Source organism: Quercus robur, chromosome 5 (genome assembly GCF_932294415.1).
Source record: "Quercus robur chromosome 5, dhQueRobu3.1, whole genome shotgun sequence".
Taxonomy (NCBI): domain Eukaryota; kingdom Viridiplantae; phylum Streptophyta; class Magnoliopsida; order Fagales; family Fagaceae; genus Quercus; species Quercus robur.
In genome coordinates, this window is record NC_065538.1 from 51,633,517 (window position 1) to 51,653,336 (window position 19,820).

A 19,820-nucleotide genomic window follows, 5' to 3' on the forward strand; every position below is an offset into this window, starting at 1 on the left:
TGTACCCTGACTTGTATAAGGGTTTGAACTTGAAGCCAGAAGACCTGTCGCCATACGATTCCCCTCTAGTCAGCTTTGAAGGAAAAACCGTCACCCCGAAAGCATGATTAGGCTGCCTGTGCAAACAGACTCAGACGTGGTGGAGGTGAACTTCATTGTGGTAGACGCGTACTCCCCCTACACAGCTATTGTGGCCCGACCATGGCTTTATGCACTAGGGGCTGTGCTATCAACCTTGCACCAAAAAGTAAAGTATCCGTCAGGAGGTCAAATCAAAGAAATAATAGAGAACCAAGGAATGGCTAGGCAATGCATGGTGTCGGTAATCTGACGACGACCAAATAGTGGACCTTCCACTTCGGCCGAGAACGGCTTATAGCAATTAATGACCCCGGTCCCAACTGCGGGTGGTGGAGGACCAGCCACGAAGGTGAGCTGTGAGGATCTGGAGAAAGTACTCGTCGGATCAGACCCTGAGAGGTTTTTTCAGATCGGCTCAGAATTACCACCCCAGGAGAAGTCAACACTAATTGATTTTCTCCGACGGAATGTGGGCGTATTCGCCTGGGATCCCTATGAGGCCCCCGAGGTTGACTCAGATCTCATATGCTATCACCTTAATGTTAACCCGGCTATAACTCCTAAGAAGCAACCTCCTCAGTGACCATCAAAAGAACATGCAAACGCTGTGAGAGAAGAGGTCGCAAAATTGAAGAAAGCAAGGGCTATCAAAGAAGTATTCTACCCCGAATGGTTAGCCAATACAGTCGTGGTAAAAAAGAAGAGCGGGAAATGGCGGGTCTGCGTAGACTTCACGGACCTAAACAAGGCCTGCTCGAAGGATCCTTTCCCCATGCCATGGATAGACCGATTGGTAGATTCAACTGTCGGATACCCCCGAATGAGTTTTTTGGACGCCTTCCAAGGCTACCATTAGATATCCCTGGCTGCCGAAGACCAAGAAAAAACTGTTTTTGTCACCCCAGTCGGAAACTATCATTATAAGGTGATGTCCTTCGGCTTGAAAAATGCCGGGTCGACCTATCAAAGGATGATGACTAGGATGTTTGAACAGCAGATGGGTAAGAGCGTTGAAGTGTATATAGATGACATGGTGGTAAAAAGCAAATTGGTGGCCGACCACATCAGAGACCTCGGCGAAGTCTTTCAAATTCTGAGAAAGTATAAGCTACGACTGAACGCATCCAAATTTTTCATTTGGGGTGGGATCAGAAAAATTCTTAGGTTATATGGTGACCCACAGAGGTATAGAAGTTAACCCTGACCAAATAAGAGCCATTCATAGCTTGCAGCCTCCTCGAAATCCCAAAGAAGTCCAGAAGCTCACCGGCATGATAGCTGCTTTAAACCGTTTCATCTCCCGCTCAGCGGACAGATGCAGGCCTTTCTTCCTCCTATTGCATAAGTGGAAGGGTTTCGAGTGGACTGAGGAGTGTGCTTTAGCTTTCCAACAGCTCAAGGAATACCTCGTCCGACCACCGATTATGTCCAGTCCCGATGCCGACGAGGTGTTGTTCGCCTACATCGCAGTAGCCTCTCATGCGGTGAGCTTAGTGCTAGTCCGAGAAGACAACGGCACGCAGCGACCCGTCTATTACGTGAGCAAATCACTGCAGGAGGCAGAGACCCGGTATCTCCCCCTCGAAAAAGCTATCTTGGTCGTCGTACAAGCCAAGCGGAAGCTCCCCCACTATTTTCAGGCACATACTGTAGTTGTGCTAACTCAACTTCCATTGAAATCCGTCCTCCGCAGCGCCGACTACACAGGCAGAATTGCAAAATGAGGAACGATTCTGGGCGCTTTCGACATTAGATACATGCCTCGCACCACCGTAAAAGGTCAGGTCCTCGCCGATCTAGTAGCTGAATTTGCGGAGCCCACACTAGAAGGAAAGGAAGTGTCGGGATTACTAAGTGCTGATGAGAAACTAATCAGCACAATCTCTCAGCATGAACACAATTGGTGGAAAGCACACATCGACGGTGCAGCGAACCAAAGGGGCTCAGGGATGGGGCTCAGGGGTGGGGCTCGTTCTGGTCTCTCCCGAAGGGATAACCATAGAAAAGTCGTTGAGGCTCGGATTCTCAGCCACGAATAACGAAGCCGAGTATGAGGCGCTATTGGAGGGAATGTCGATGATCCGGAAATTGGGTGGAAAATTCGTAAACATGTTCTCGGATTCGAGACTCATCGTGGGACAAGTAAACGGGGAGTTGGAGGCAAAGGATGAAAGAATGCAAGAGTACCTGGTCTGGGCTAAGCACCTACAGACCCATTTCTATCACTTCCGTTTAACGCATGTACCCAGGAGCGGGAACACCCATGCTGATTCTCTCACAACGCTGGCCACCTCCTCGGCTCAGCCACTTCCTCGGGTTATTTTAGTAGAAGATCTCTACCGCCCAACAACAGAGAAGGCCAATGCAATTCGGGCACACAACGTCAGGGCAGGACCTAGCTGGATGGATCCTCTGGTGCTGTTCTTAAAGCACGACACCTTGCCAGACGATAAGGTTGAGGCCGACAAAATCAGGAGGAAAGCTTCTCGATTCTGGTTTTCCGAGGACTCCAAACTTTACAGACGCTCGTTCTCAGGGCCATACCTGCTGTGTGTACACCTAGAGGCTACTGAACTCATCCTAGAGGAGTTACATGAGGGAATTTGTGGAAGTCATACGGGGGTAGGTCCCTGTCCCATAGGGCCATAACGCTGGGTTACTGGTGGCCGAGCATGCATAAAGAGGCTCTGGAATATGTGAAGAAGTGCGACCAGTGCCAAAGGTTCGCCCCAAACATACACCAGCCAGGCGGAGAACTTAACCCGCTGTCCAGCCCTTGGCCATTCGCACAATGAGGCCTAGACATACTAGGACCATTCCCCAAAGCAGCAGGGAACAAGAAATTTCTTCTCGTTGGCACCGATTACTTCACAAAGTGGGTCGAAGCTGAGGCACTGGCAAACATTAGAGACGTTGATGTCAAGAAGTTTGTTTGGAAAAATATTATCACTAGGTTCGGGACCCCGCACACCCTGATCTCGGACAACGGCCTCCAGTTTGACAGCAAAGCCTTCAGAAGATACTGTAATGAGCTGGGAATTATCAATCGATACTCCACACCGGCTTACCCACAGGGTAATGGACAGGCGGAAGCCATCAATAAAACCATAGTGAATGGGCTGAAAAAGAGGTTGGACGACGCGAAAGGGAGGTGGGTTGAAGAGTTAGCCCATGTCTTGTGGACATACCGCACCACACCTCGCAGGTCCACGGGAGAAACCCCCTTTTCAATGACCTACGGAGCCGAGACTGTCATCCCACTGGAGATAAACTTCCCAACACAGAGGACTACTGCCTTTAGCCCTATTGCTAATAACAGACTTCTGGAAAAAAGCTTGGACCTCATCGAAGAAAGAAGGGAAAGTGCAATTGTCCACCTAGAAAACTATCAGCAAAAGCTCAAGTAGGGTTATGACGCCAAGGTGAAGTCAAGGCCATTGGCGCCCGGGGATCTAGTACTGAGGAAGGTCCTGGGCACCGTGAGGAACCCTGCATGGGGAAAACTCGGACCAAACTGGGAAGGCCCATATCGTATCACTTCCGTAGCCGGCATAGGAACCTACTTTTTGGAAGATTTGGATGAACATGTAGTGCCACGCCCTTGGAATGTAAATAACTTGAAAAGGTACTGTTATTAATGAAAGACATAATTCTTGACGCCGCACTACTGTACAGCTACTTGGGCTAAGTGTTAAACAGAACCTAAGTCCTGCCTGGCTCGTCGAACCACAGACTTGGGGGAAATTAACCTCGCAACCATTTTCACTAAGTGTTAAACAGAACCCAAGCCCTGCCTGGCTCCTCGGACCACAGACTTGGGGGAAATTAACCTCGCAACCATTTTTACTAAGTGTTAAACAGAACCCAAGTCCTGCCTGGCTCCTCGGATCCAAGTCCTGATGTGCATGAAATATATACAATAAAGTACTCACATATCTACATATTTAGCCTTACTTTTATGTTATTTTGTGACTAATTATATAATATCTTTGTGTTGTAGGTAACAAGGGTTTTACATGCAAAGTGGGGCTAGGCCAATTGAATCAAGCCAACTTACATCCAGCCATGCATGAATTCAAGAAAAGACCAACCCAATTAAATTTAAGTCCAATTGGAGCAAGGAATCAAAGGAAATACGCACCAAATCCAAGTCCAATTCGGATTAGGATTCCAGACTGCACATCAGTTAGTATTTTTGGCATAACTTTCGGCTTAGATGTCCAATCGAGATGATTCAAGTTGGGCTGGAACGATAACTTAAAGGGCTACAACTTTGTAGTTTACCAAAAGTCAAAATTCTGACGTTAAATGGGCCAAAATAGTCGGTTAAGTGAAGCCTAAAAATCTGGGATTTTCTCCAAACGAGAATTCAACTTGTAATAGGATTCCTTGACCTATTTAAGGGCTCTTTAGGGCAAAATTCAGGGAGGCGGAGGCTAGTGCTAGGGCTGGGAGCTGAATGTATAGAGAGTGCGGCTACTTCTTTGGTTTTCTTCCATAACAGTTAGTTTTATTTTATTTGTCTAGTTTAATGTTTAGTATTTTATTTTTGTGTTTTCTTTCAATTACTATGAGTAGCTAAATTTATAATTAAGGTTGAGGATGAAACCCTGTTAAGGATTATCAATAATATTTATGTGATTTGATTTTTCCCACAATAATTGTTCTTTAATGATTTAAATTGTTCTTGCTTCATATCAATTGACTAAGATGGGATTCTAGATATGAGTTCAATCATGTTTTTCTCATGATCTAGGATTTGTCTAAATTAATTGAATGCTTGGTTTATTAATTCTTGATTATAAAATTGGATATCGCTTGTGATTTGTCTGTCAATGGATACAATTTATGATTTGATTTTTAGAATTGGATATATCTTGTGATTTGTTTGGCTACGGATACAATTGATGATTTGGTTTTATACTTAAGAAGCGAAGAAGAACATGCTTTTGATTTTTAAAATAAGGGTTTAAATGATGATATTTTCCATGATAGCAAGATTGATTTCTAGATTATCATGCAGTGGTTGGGAAAAATTAATGATCATAAATATATGTTGATATGATTTACAAGGCGGATTCCAAAACCTTAATTCCTTTCTCTTAATTGTTTACATCTTTTTATTGCTTTATATCTTTGCTTAGTTTAATTATTTGCTTAATTTTATTATTTGCTTAATTTATTTTATTGCAACCAACCAATTTTTATTTAAACTAGATTATGATTAATTTGGTTAAGGTTTAATTAATTTTCCTACATTCATACAAGTCCCTGTGGGTTCGACCTCGTTCTTGTCCAACTATACTTCGGTACGGTTCGTACACTTGCGAGTATTTTAAAATTTCACAACAAGTTTTTGGCGCCGTTGCCGGGGACTTGGTTAGGAAAATAAATTAGGTCTAAATTGAATTTTTCCTTCTACTAGTTGTAGTTAATTTTTTTTTTTTTAATTTATTTTTATTTCTTTGTGGTGTATGAGAACTTGGATACGTGATAAAGAAAATCGTCTTGTTAGTTTTGATTATCCATCCACAATGGGAGAAACAGGAGATGATTCAAAAACTCTTAGGGAGTTGTTCTCACCCATAACCACCAACCCTCCATCTTGCATAGTATTGCCTGCAACCACTGCCGCACATTTTGAGTTGAAACCACAGATAATCCATCTTCTTCCTACTTTTCATGGATTGGATAGAGAAGATCCTTATATGCATGTGAAAGATTTTCTTGAGATTTGTGCTACTTGTAAGTTCCAGAATTTCACTGATGACTCTGTTCGCTTGCGTTTATTCCCTTTTTCCTTGAAGGATAAGGCAAAAGCATGGCTTAATTCTTTGTCACCTGGATCTATCACTTCATGGGAACTGTTGGTCACAAAATTTCTCTCTAAATTTTTCCCAATGGCCAAGACCAATGCTTTGAGGAGAGAAATTGCAGATTTTTATCAGGATGAACAAGAGAAATTTTATGAGAGTTGGGAGAGATTTAAGGACTTGATCTTAAAGTGTCCCCATCATGGTTTTGAAACATGGAGACTAGTACAATATTTTTATAATGGTTTGACTCAGACAAATCGTAACATGATTGAGTCCATGAATGGTGGTGGATTTTTGAGTCTTGTAGATGATGAGGCATACAAATTTCTTGAGAATTTTTCTGAAAGTTCACAACAATGGGATTTTTCCAATCGTAAAGAGAGATGTGCTCCTGCAATTAAGAAAGGATGATTGTATGAAGTCAATGAAGATTTAGACATAAAAGCTAGGTTGGACAATCTCACTCGTAAGGTTGAAGCTTTAGCTTTAGGTAGAGAGATGAATTCTGTCAATCAAGTTCAAAGTGAAACATGCTCTATTTGTGCTAGTCCTATGCATACAACACAAATGTGTCCTTCTGCAGTTGGGTACCCTGATTTTTATGCTGAGCAAGCAAATGCACTGAATAATTATGGAAAACCATTTGCTAGTCCATTTTCAGAGACATACAATCCAAATTGGAGGAACCATCCTAATTTCTCATGGAGGCAAAGTCAGCCTCCCACAAATGTAGGTGGACAACAAGTGCATCAACAAAGTCAATTTCGTCCACCTACTCAAGCATATCCTCCCATTCCTCAATCAACACCTCAGTTTGTAGCACCACCAAGACCACAATCATCTTTGGAGGAGTCTCTCAAAACTTTCATGCAATCAACTAGCCAAGCCATTCAAGAGATAAAAAGTTCCACCCATTTGAATACTCAAGCTATTTCGAAGTTGGAAAATCAAGTTGGCCAGTTAGCAACCCAAGTTGGAGAGAGGGAAAAAGGAAAGTTTCCTAGTCAACCTATACCTAACCCAAAAGGGCAGTATGCAATTAATGGTTCTTCTAGTTCTACTCATGCACATGAATCTGTTCAGTCTATTACTACCCTTAGATCTGGTAAGCAAGTTGATAATCAAGTGAAAATGCCAGAAGTGGAGGATGATGAAAATATTGTGTTAAAGGAGAAGGGAATTCATAGTTCACAAGATGATCATAGAGAAAAGAAAGGCAACTCAACCTCAATTCCAATTCAGGATCTTAGTTCTCCCCTTGATAGGAGGTTTGTTCCTAAAGCTCCATTCCCTCAAAGTTTAATCAGTCCTCAGAAAAGTGCACAATTTGGAGATATTTTAGAGGTTTTTAAGCAAGTGCAAATTAATATTCCATTTCTTGATGCAATTCAGCAAGTTCCTGCTTATGCTAAGTTTCTAAAAGATCTTGTGACAATGAAGAGAAAGACAAATGTCCCTAAAAAGGCATTTTTGACAGAGCAAGTTAGTTCAATCATTCAGAATAAATATCTAGTGAAATGTAAAGACCCTGGATCTCCTACAATTTCATGCAGGATTGGGGATCATCTCATTGAGCGAGCTTTGCTAGATTTGGGGGCAAGTGTGAACCTAATGCCATATTCAGTATACTTACAGCTAGGTTTGGGGGAGTTGAAACCCACAACCATGACACTTCAATTAGCTGATAGGTCTGTGAAAATCCCTAGAGGTATTGTTGAGGATGTGCTGATTAAGGTGGATGCATTCTATTTTCCTGTTGATTTTGTTGTGTTAGACACTGAGCCTGCTCTAAATGCCAGTACACAAATCCATGTCATTTTGGGTCGCCCTTTCTTAGCCACATCCAATGCTTTGATCAATTGTCGGAGTGGTGTGATGAAGATTTCTTTTGGGAATATGACTGTTGAGCTTAATATTTTTGACATAAGTAAGCAAGTACTAGACAATGAGGATATATGTGAGGTTAACATGATTGGGAGCCTAGTCCATGATACTTTCCTACAATCAAGTTGTGAGGATCCCCCAAACGCTTGCTTAACCCGTTTTGATTGCAATTTGGATACTGAAAAATCAATTGAGGAGGTCAATGCATTGTTGGATTCTGTTCCTCTCTTAAGTATTGATAGCTGGCAGCCAAAAGTGTTCCGTTTCCCACTTTCTTCATCCCCATTCCCATCTATTGTAGAACCACTAAAGTTGGATGACTTTTGGGAACACCAATTGATAAGTATACTTCAAGAGCATAAGGAAGCTATAGGTTGGAGAATTGCTAGTATTAAGGGTATTAGTGCTTCTGTGGTTATGCAAAGAATTCACTTGGAAGACACTACAAAAGCTTCTCAACATGTTTTTGACCCAGGTAAGTTACAATATCATTGGACTAGTCCATTCATAATATGAATTATTTATCTCCATGGTGTTGTTGGGGTTTGGATGGTCCTGTTTATCAGGATTATTCTCCAGTTGTGTTAAATCTTTTTGCAAAAAAAAAAAAAAAAATTCTTGTTTATTTTCTAGTTTTAGATTAATCTTTGTGTTTATTTTCTTGTTTCATTTTATTTTCTTTTGTTCTAGCTGATATTTGACAGAAATTAAAATTTTTAACAATCAGCTTGATTAAGGTACGTCTCCTCCTTCTCCTTACCTTACTTTTCCTACTTGAGTTTCTCATGTTGCATATTCATATTTTGCTCTCTTTTCATTCAAGACATATATTTGAGAGTATCATTTTTAACATTGAGGGCAATGTTTGGTTTAGGTTTGGGGGGGATTTATATAGATTTCTATCTTTTTGTTTTGTTTAGTTGTGTTAAAAAAAAAAAAAAAAAAAAAAACTTTTGCCTAGCTTGAGGTTTATGTTGTGAGTTCATTATACTACTCTTGCTTAAAGAATTTCATTGCTTTCATGCTCAATTCATTGCACATGCACGTAGCCACTCAAACACAACTTGTTGTTGAAGGATAAAAATGATTAGAAAACCTTGATGATAACAATGTGGAGACTATAACCCCTGTGAGTTTTGAGCCAATCATTATTTTTGGAGGGTTATTTATTGTTTCTAATCTTAAAGTTCATTTGGAAGTACGTAACATGTTTCCCTTGTTGTAGTCTCATTGTTCTTTCTTTTGGCCAAGAAAAAAAAATGATTTTATGCCACACTTGAATCTTTTGAAGTCATTGATGTTGAAAGAACTATACTAGTCTTTGAGAGATGAGATTAGGCCATTTTTGTCTACTTTGAGCCATATATATATTTTTCTTTTTTGATACATTATCGCTAGTCACCCCGTTGAGCCTTTTAATTAGCCTTTCTTTCTTAAAGCCCTTATCCATAGTGTTTCAAGATGGAATTTGATCAGTTTGTTTCAATGTGGTGGTTTGTGTGAGAATTCAAAGAAAAAAAAATTCAAAAAAAAAAAAAGTGTCAAAAAGAAGAAAATAAAAAGGGTTCTCATCAAATTTTGAGAAGTGAAATGGAAGGAAGGAATACTACTTTGAAGAAGAAGAGTTGAAAAAAAAAATTTTGTTGAATGGAAATTCCAAAAAGAGTTGATATTCCGACAAATCTTGAAAACACTTCTAATTATTTACCTTCACCCATTTTTATTTCATTCCCTTTACTTTTACCCTACATTACGTCCTAATAAAGTCCTTATTTGATCTTGAAGATTGTGTAGTTCAGATATTGATATGACTGAGAAGAAAAAGGTGTGGTATGAATATTTTTGGCATCCTTTCATGAGACTACTTGTTCTTTCTTGATTAAGCGTTTTTCTTGTGATTTATATGTGAGGTGTTTGATTTTGCTTACATTATTCCGCTCACATATATTGTTGAGAGTGTTACACCCCATTTCAGAGTGATTTCATTTGTTGAGTGATAACACCGGAAAGATTTGAGTTGAAACATACTTTCAAATAGATATTCGAGTCAAGTTTATTCTAAAACTAAGAGTATGTTTGGGTTGGCTACCACTTTTCACTCACATTGAGTTTTGATGGCATGAGAAATTTCTTTAGTATTTGTAGTGTTTTTGAACTTGAACTAATCCTCTTTGCAAAAGGCAATTGAAAAAAAAATTGATTTTCTTTGTTTTGTTTATTTATTTATTTGTTTGTTTGTTTGTTTTTTTTTAGTATTCATTCTCAGAATTTTGTGGGTATATTCCCTGCAAACCCTCACAAGACTACAACTCGTCCACTAGTGTAAGCTAGGGGTTTAAAGGCTTGTTGCATACGCTAAATGCAATCGAAAATTCCAGCGAAAGTGGATTAGTTAGGATTTCCTTTTTCTTTGTTTTTAACTTCTTTGTTTTGTTTTACTCTTTATCTGTTTTGCTCGAGGACTAGCAAAATGTAGGTTTGGGGGTATTTGATGTGCATGAAATATATACAATAAAGTACTCACATATCTACATATTTAGCCTTACTTTTATGTTATTTTGTGACTAATTATATAATATCTTTGTGTTGTAGGTAATAAGGGTTTTACATGCAAAGTGGGGCTAGGCCAATTGAATCAAGCCAACTTACATCCAGCCATGCATGAATTCAAGAAAAGAAGAACCCAATTAAATTTAAGTCCAATTGGAGCAAGGAATCAAAGGAAATATGCACCAAATCCAAGTCCAATTCGGATTAGGATTCCAGACTGCACATCAGTTAGTATTTTTGGCATAACTTTCGGCTTAGATGTCCAATCGAGATGATTCAAGTTGGGCTGGAACGATAACTTAAAGGGCTACAACTTTGTAGTTTACCAAAAGTCAAAATTCTGACGTTAAATGGGCCAAAATAGTCGGTTAAGTGAAGCCTAAAAATCTGGGATTTTCTCCAAACGAGAATTCAACTTGTAATAGGATTCCTTGACCTATTTAAGGGCTCTTTAGGGCAAAATTCAGGGAGGCGGAGGCTAGTGCTAGGGCTGGGAGCTGAATGTATAGAGAGTGCGGCTACTTCTTTGGTTTTCTTCCATAACAGTTAGTTTTATTTTATTTGTCTAGTTTAATGTTTAGTATTTTATTTTTGTGTTTTCTTTCAATTACTATGAGTAGCTAAATTTATAATTAAGGTTGAGGATGAAACCCTGTTAAGGATTATCAATAATATTTATGTGATTTGATTTTTCCCACAATAATTGTTCTTTAATGATTTAAATTGTTCTTGCTTCATATCAATTGACTAAGATGGGATTCTAGATATGAGTTCAATCATGTTTTTCTCATGATCTAGGATTTGTCTAAATTAATTGAATGCTTGGTTTATTAATTCTTGATTATAAAATTGGATATCGCTTGTGATTTGTCTGTCAATGGATACAATTTATGATTTGATTTTTAGAATTGGATATATCTTGTGATTTGTTTGGCTACGGATACAATTGATGATTTGGTTTTATACTTAAGAAGCGAAGAAGAACATGCTTTTGATTTTTAAAATAAGGGTTTAAATGATGATATTTTCTATGATAGCAAGATTGATTTCTAGATTATCATGCAGTGGTTGGGAAAAATTAATGATCATAAATATATGTTGATATGATTTACAAGGCGGATTCCAAAACCTTAATTCCTTTCTCTTAATTGTTTACATCTTTTTATTGCTTTATATCTTTGCTTAGTTTAATTATTTGCTTAATTTTATTATTTGCTTAGTTTATTTTATTGCAACCAACCAATTTTTATTTAAACTAGATTAGGATTAATTTGGTTAAGGTTTAATTAATTTTCCTACATTTATACAAGTCCCTGTGGGTTCGACCTCGTTCTTGTCCAACTATACTTCGGTACGGTTCGTACACTTGCGAGTATTTTAAAATTTCACAACAAGTCCTGCCTGGCTCCTCGGACCACAAACTTGGGGGAAATTAACCTCGCAGCCATTTTCACTAAGTGTTAAACAGAACTCAAGCCCTGCCTGGCTCCTCGGACCACAGACTTGGGGGAAATTAACCTCGCAATCATTTTTACTAAGTGTTAAACAGAACCCAAACCCTGCCTGACTTCTCGGACCACAGACTTGGGGGAAATTAACCTCGCAGCCATTTTCACTAAGTTTTAAACAAAACCCAAGTCCTGCCTGGCTCCTCGGACCACAGACTTGGGAGAAATTAACCTCGCAGCCATTTTCACTAAGTGTTAAACAGAGCCCAAGTCCTGCCTGGCTCCTCGGACCACAGACTTGGGGGAAATTAACCTCGCGGCCATTTTCACTAAGTGTTAAACAGAACCCAAGTCCTGCCTGGCTCCTCGGACCACAAACTTAGGGCAAATTAACCTCGCAGTCATCTTGTCTAATTATCGACTATCATTTTCTACATATTCATTCACTCATGCTTGGTTATCAACAGTTAATGGCAGAATAGACATCCATTCATGATGAAAACAGAAGAGAAAGTAAAACAACAAGATTTAAAGGAAAACGACACCTTTCATTAACATCCAAAAGCGATCCTTTTACAAACATTAACAGAACAAAATATGAAGGATAAAACAAATAAAGTCCTACACTACTTTCCTAAGTCTGAACCCTGAGTAGGCCTGGGTTGATCATCTGCTGCCTGGGGTCCCGGAACAGCCTCCTTAGCCTGCGCAACAACCTTCCTGATTGAAAGACTGTCCTCAGGCAACTTGTCCTTCACAGCCGGCTGCGCATCCTCAACTTCAGGCATAGGGGAGTCCGAGGCTAAGGCCTTCGCTGGGAGAGGCTCTTCAGGGGCAACCACGTCGGGAATCTCACGAATATCCTCCGGAAAAAAGATATTCTCAACTTTCCGGAGATCGGAGTCCGCTGGGACTACTGCCCGATCCAGGGTTACACCCCAAGACATGGTAATGTAATCCTTGCATACAGCGGCCACCTCCTCGGTCAGCCTGATCTCAGTGTCCCTAACTCCGCGATCATAAGAGGTTGCCACTGCTTTCTCGGCCGCCTCCCTGGCCAGGCGAGCCTCCTCCTTGACCTTCGCAAGCTCAGCCTTGAGATCTGAAACCGCCTGCTTCTCTGTCACGAGTTTTTCCTCGGACTGGCGGAGCTGTTGGCGCAGATCCTTAGCCTGCTTAGTGGCGTTTTTAAGGTCGGCCTCCGCGCTCGCACGACCCTTTTTTGCCTCCTTTACTTTACTGCTCAGGCAATCATTTTCCTGCCTGAGGTCGCCAGCAGTCTTCTTGGCAGCACAGCGGGACTGAGCCTCACTGTGTAGGTCCTCACAAGCCTTCTTGGCCCATTCCTCAGCAACAAAGATTTGTTGAGTAACCTGCGCTAGAAAAGTAAAGGCCTAATTAAAAGAGAATGATGAATAAATAGATACGTAATAAGAGAACGAGATAGGAGAAGTTTTCACTTACCATAGCCATGTCCCTCTTCACCGACATGAAGAGGTCTGGTTGCTGAGTATCCCGGAGACCCTTCATATCGCGAGGCAAAAGAAGAGGCTGCTGCAGGGTCTCAGCCAAGAATGACGCCTGCCCTCACTGGGATTCCCACAGGGTCGCATCCTAGGAAATTGGGGCGCCATCCAGTTCGAGCCGTGGTGACCATATCCGCTGTTCCCTCCGAATAGCCACCTCGTCTCGGCTATCAATGGACCTGGTCCTCTTCTCCTTAGGCTCTTTGGTCTCTTTGCCTTTCTTCTGAGGCTTGGCCTTTTCGTGGCCAACCTCGCCCTCCTCCAATTCTTCCACAGGCCTTTTTCGCCTCAAATTGGGCATAGGCTGCAGTACCGCATCCAATGTGGGAGGAGGAGGAGGAGGAGCCTTGGAGGTAGGCTGTTCCTTTGGGACATCCTTGGAGGACTGCCCTTTGTTCCTATTGGAAAAGAGGCCCTTGAGACCAGACCTTGGTTTCAGATCCATTCCTTCTTCCTCGATCTCTTGGCTGGTATCGACTTGTGCAATTACTAGACCAAGATCAAGGGCTGCCGAGGCGCGGTCTAAATCTGAATCAGAGTTCGAGAGCTCTACTGGCCTGGCCGACACCTCTCTCTCCTCGGCGAAATGGAACTGGTCTATCTGATCTTCCAAAGACGAGTGCGAGGAACCCGCTTCTTCCCCTGGGACGACTGCTACGGGAAGAGCACGCTGAGCAGGCAGCTGGACAGGAGGTAAATCGCTCACAGCGAGAAATCCTAGTATGGAGACGTCGATTCGTGCTAATTGCGGACTGCCAGCCCTGATTGCTTGACCAGCGTCCACTAGAGCACGTGAAAGGGGCTCATAGTCCAAAATCAGAGGTGCAGCCCGCAATTGCCCGTCTGCACTCACGTAAATTTCAGACCTTAGAAGGAAATTGAGTGCTGGGACGTTGACCAAACTTAGCCGAGGAGTCGTATGCGCCTTGTCTGCAAAGCCCAAAGAAAGGGTTACATTAGTCCGAGAAGGCAAACAAGCGAAATCAAAATTGAAACGAAGAAAAAGAAAGATCAAAACTAAGATCCCTTCCAAGGGATCTAACTCTATGGTGCCCCACCTGGTTTTCCTACCCTGATTGGGCAGTGAATACCGTCGTGCCATGGTCCGGAGACGATCAAAAGATCGTCCTTCAAGCCTTTGTTGGACTTGGGAAGGCAGGATATCAACCTCACCTCATCGGACCTAAACTTCAAGTAATATGAGTCGCCGAGGCTATGGCATTCATATAGATGAACCACGTCATGCCATGTAAGGCCGAGGTTCATCTGATCGCTCAAGACGTCTATGCATCCCAGAATCCGGAACATATTCGCGACACATTGGTGAGGGGCCAACCTATGACCATGCAAATAATCCCTAGTTATCCTCCCCATAGGGATGATCATTCCTCCTTACACAAAGGCTATCACTGGAATGGCAACCTGTCCCGTCCTTCTCTTGATTAAGACTTCCTCCAAAGAACAATACTCTAGACCTACTTCCGGCGGAATACAGTATTTAGCCCTGAAGCCTTCCATACCGGCCGGGGAATCTACCATTTTCTCAAGCTTACCCATCCCCCTAATCCTAGGTGACGCAAAGACGATTTACTTAAGGAATAACGCCGGAAAAGGCAACAGAAAAGAAATGTGCACTTACGGGTGAGGAACTTGCAGGAAATCTTCAAGGGGTCGACTGTGAAGACGTGAACACTTTGAAAGGGAGAGTACTGGAGTGCTCTGAGTGCTTGTTCAAAAAATGGAGAGGAAATGCCTTTGAAAAATCTTATATATCCGGGAGAAGCTAGACAGACATACTCCCACCTAAAGAAATGGAAATGATATCAACCGTTGATCTAGCATCCAACCGTCGGATTGAAAAGATATAAAACCACTAAAAGCAATAATTAGCGTCTCATGGGTCATTAAACGCCTCCATCATTAATGAGGCACGTGAGAAGCATATCTCCGCACGGGTGAAGCAGGAATCTACAATAAATGATCCTATGAATGTCAAAATCCCGCCTTTCCTCCTCAGACAAGAAAGAAAGAGCCGGAATTTTGAGGGGCTATTGTAGGGGTAAAATTCCCAAAGTCAACAATGGGCCTTGGACCCCGCACGGAGCCCAACCATGACCAAAAGGGGAAAGGGGGACCAAAAGACTTCCAGCCCAATCCTGTTGAGCCTAGCTTATTTAAAAAGAAGTCCGAGAAGGAATGTCTCCTCGGACACACAAATACGGGCCCAATGTGCGCCCCCTCCACAGTGAAGAACCATCCCAAACAAACGTGGGAGGCAGGATGAGCCTCACACAGCAGGAAAAAAGAGGAAAATGTAGGACGTCCAGGGAGAAACCACAACTGCCGCATTAAATGCAAGGAAGCTACTTTTTCAGCCGCATTAATGTGGAGAAGACAGGCGAACAGTGTTACATTGGCCATTGCAACTCACAGAAAGATAAGGTGGATGTCCGATGGGACAGGCACTCAAGTGAAGGTCCAGATGGTTAACAAGTGTAAAGCTCTTATCAATTTAAGGAGGTTATATAAGAGAAGGAAATCCCCATGAAGAAGGGAGGGGGAAAATTTAGAGGGAAAAGAGAGAGAGAGAGATCAAAGAATTCTGTAATCTTTAATTAGAGCAAGAGGTGCACTCATACGTCTCCTCGGACCGGTATCCTGTGAACATAAATGAAATATTTCCACATTCAAATTGTTGCATGGCATACAACTAATTAACGTTCACTTCGTCCAGCCTTAGTTCTGTAACCCGCTCTCTACAAATTCATTGTCTAGGGTCTTTTGGGCCAGAACCACTTTCTTGCTGGGCCTGGGCCCCAAAAATCGCCCCTACAGATCATATGTTGGATTTCTTTTTCCCTTTATATTCTACATGTCAATATGTTCATGCAATGATTAATTTCCATTTGTTAATCATGCAAGATCTTAACATATTGATAAAATCATGTGAAATTATGTTTGTTCATAAAATGTCATGCTTGTAATCATGTTTTTATCTTGTTAGATCTTTGATTCATGATAAATCTTTGTCAAAACATGTTTTTCCTTTCAAATGTATTTCTATGTATATATGCATGCTAATTGCTGTTCATCTTGTCACTCTTGTAAAAACAAAAACATAATAACTTACAGGGAAAGAGGCAATGAATAATGAGAATAGAATGTGACCATAGGCACAGAGCCTCTGGAAAATATTATTTATGTATATATTTTAATATTTTTGGAATTTTTCTATAGGTGGAACGTAAACGGAAGGATTTTTGGGTAACTGAAGGGTCAATGATATATATTTAGAAAATAAATAAAAAGAAAGAGAGACTATTGTGATTTGGTTTGGGTGGGAAATAATTGGGTAGTACCTCCCAGACAAACCAAAGTTTTTTTTTTTTTTTTACAATATAGAATTCTACTCTAACCTAATCTAAGCGTATATGTGTGTGAAGCTCCCTCCTGGAGACTTGAACCCTGGCTTTTGCCCCCCACACCCCATAGACACTTATACTTGTGGAGTGACCATCGCACGAAGGGTATGCGGTAGTACCAAACAAACCAAAGTTAACACCATTAGGTTCCGTCCTAGACCAATATTCAAAATTTATCTAAAATCTTCCATATTTTGGCAAAATTAAATAAATTAATCATGCTTAAATTTATATTACTCGGCTCATTTATAACCATACCAAAAAGATAAAGAACTAAGAGTTCTATGAAGGTCCAAAACATAAACTCTAATGGGGGAGATCAAATCTGGCTTGAGGATGGCTTCTATGATGCTTGGCTACCTCCTTCAAGTATCACAGAATTTTAGATCAGACTTTCACCAAATGATAGGCATGAAGACATGCTTTGCTAGTGTCGTTTTACCACAAGATGAATACAATAAAATTTCATTTTATGATGCTTAGTTTCTTTTTTCTTTTTTTCTTTTTTAAATCAATAAGTTTTGATGAGTTTGCAAAATGTCTATCATTTCCATTCCAAAATCCAAATCAATTTCAAAATCATTCAAAGAGTTTTAATTCAATTTTAGTAAGTTATATAATATACTAGAGTTACCATTTTCTAGTCAAGAGCCTGTAACTCAATTGGCTGGTATCTTCTTGTATTTCTAATAGATACATTTAAAGTTTAAATCCTTTCACCTCCAATTATTGAATTATCAAAAAAAAAAAAAATACTACTTAGTAATTAAATTTTACAGATTTAATCTACACATAATGTGTGTTAAATTAATGCTCAATAATAATATTTCATTATAGAAAATTTTTGAAATGATAACCTTTTAAAATGTATAAAGAATTATTTTGAAAAAAAAAAATAGAATCACGTAAAGAATCTAATTTAAATGACTTTTACATGACTCTTGTTATTCCACAAACAAGTTGGACAATAATTAAATTAGAGAGAAGAAACAATGCAAAAAATTATAGTACAAATCTATACTGTAATAGTTTTGTTCTAAGAAACTTCTCCAAGTGTAGATTGTTGTTTGTTTGAACTTTCAATAGAAAACTTTATGTGAAAATAGTTTTTCGTATTTTCTTATATTTGGTAATATTATAAAAAAAAAAATTAAAGGAAAACTATCTTTTAACTTCCCTTATTTGACTTGTTGTAAGTTAGAGTTGTTTTCCACTAAAGTTTTCTAGAAAACAATTATATCTCATACGAAACTAAATAAGAAAAGTCAATAAATACCTTTTTAACTCATTTTAAGCTCATTACCACACAGGAAAATGATATACTTTTCTAGAAAATGTTTTTTGAAAAATGATTAATTTTTTAGAAAATGTTAATGTCGAAACAAATAGAGTGTAACTCTCAAGTCTCAACCAACATATTTCTTTCAACTCTACCAATATTTAATAAAAAAAATTAATGTTCATAGCAAAATTAAAAGTGAAATATAGTGTCATAATGCTTATATTAAAAGTAAAATTTCTATCTTGTATCCTACAACAAAAAGCACTCAAAACCAAAATGTTAGACATGTCTAATTGGTGTGAGACAGTCATTTTCAACTAAATTTTCTAAAAAACAACTATATATTACGCGAAGCTAAATAAGAAAAACCAATAAATACTTTTTCAATTCATTTTAAGATTACTACAAAATATAAGAAAATGAGATAATTTTTAGAAAATGTATTTTTTAGAAAATAATTAATTTTTTAGAAAAATGTTAATGTCAAAACAGAGCATAACTTTCAACTAACATTTTTTTTTTTCAATTCTACCAATATTTAATAATTAAAAAAAAAAAAATTTGATGGTTGCATAAAAAAAAATTAAAGTGCAATCTAGTGCCGCGATGCTTATCAAAAAACAAAGCCGGCAAAAACAAAATGCTATACATGTTTAATTGAAAACTAGTTGCTTAACAATTTATTGCAAATATAAATATTGATATCTATTATTATACAAAATGAAGTGTTGGAATTTTTTTTTTAATTTTTTTGTAAAATTTCGTTCATATACTTTTTCCATGGTTCTTTAAGATTTTATTTATGCTCTTAAAGAGAGATATACTGGAAGTAAATTTCTCCTAAGAGATAGAGTACCATTAAAAAAATTCCGAAGTTTGTAAATTAAAATGATTTACATAGTGTTGGCACCTTTCCATACACAAAGGGCTTGGAGATTGGAGGTTTAGGAAGAAAATGGTTCGAGCACTAATAGCACATTGTAACTATCTTGACACACAAAAAATGTCACCCTTTTTTTGAGTTAAAAATATATCATAGTACAAGTATTCATTAATAAAATACATATATTATCAAACTAAAACACACACACACACAATATAAGTATTCATAAAGATATTTAAATTCTATAACCTAATTTTCAAAAAACTAAAAATTCTATATGTCTTATCGTATTTTTAGGATAGTTTAATTTAGGTAAAACTCAATTGTCTAAGTTAAGGGAATTTAAAGTTCTACTCAAACCACCGCACATCCTTGATGCAATGGTCACTTCACAAGTATAAGTACTTGTGGGGTGTGGGGGCAAGGACCGGGGTTTAAATCTCCAGGAGGGAGTTTCACACACATATAAACTTAGATTGGGTTAGAGTAGAATTCTATCTTGTAAAAAAAAAAAAAAAAAAAAAAAAAAAAAAAAAAAAAAAAAAATCTAGTCAAACTAATATTCTATTACCAAAAATTTCAAGAAAGTTAAAATATAAATTTATCATTTATTTTAATTTTTAATTTCTATCATAATATTAATAATTTTTTAATGTATAGATCCCAATAAAAATATAAATCATTTACTTAAAATGATATAAAAACTTAAAATTTTATTTGAAAAAAAAAAAACTAAAATTTTATATATAAGAAAAGAAAAAAAAGAAAAGAAAAATAAATAGAAATAGAAATAGAGGATAAGTCCATGGACGTGGACCCCAAGCTGGAACTTCAAAGCTACCAAGAAACCAGGGAAAGAGTCTCTGATTTGTATTAAATATTAAATTTAGCCCATCAATACATATATATAGTAATAATATATTAATAA

General features: G+C 38.9%; 1 protein-coding gene and 1 non-coding gene across 2 annotated transcripts; one reads left to right on the top strand and one right to left on the bottom strand.

The window, feature by feature from the left end:
- Positions 1-5,994: 5,994 nt before the first annotated feature.
- Positions 5,995-6,103, bottom strand: LOC126732000 (small nucleolar RNA R71). Its single transcript, XR_007659192.1, has one exon. It is a non-coding gene; the product is annotated as a small nucleolar RNA R71 (small nucleolar RNA).
- Positions 6,104-6,464: 361 nt separating this feature from the next.
- LOC126728329 (uncharacterized) lies at positions 6,465-8,482 on the top strand. The gene is made up of 2 exons (XM_050434176.1): positions 6,465-8,256; positions 8,472-8,482. Exons 1-2 carry the CDS (start codon positions 6,465-6,467, stop codon positions 8,480-8,482), a joined length of 1,803 nt encoding a protein of 600 aa, XP_050290133.1.
- The last annotated feature ends 11,338 nt before the right edge of the window (positions 8,483-19,820 follow it).

Excerpts from the sequence above, each read along its gene's own strand:
- LOC126728329 (XM_050434176.1), top strand. The coding sequence starts at position 6,465 with ATGTGTCCTTCTGCAGTTGGGTACCCTGATTTTTATGCTGAGCAAGCA.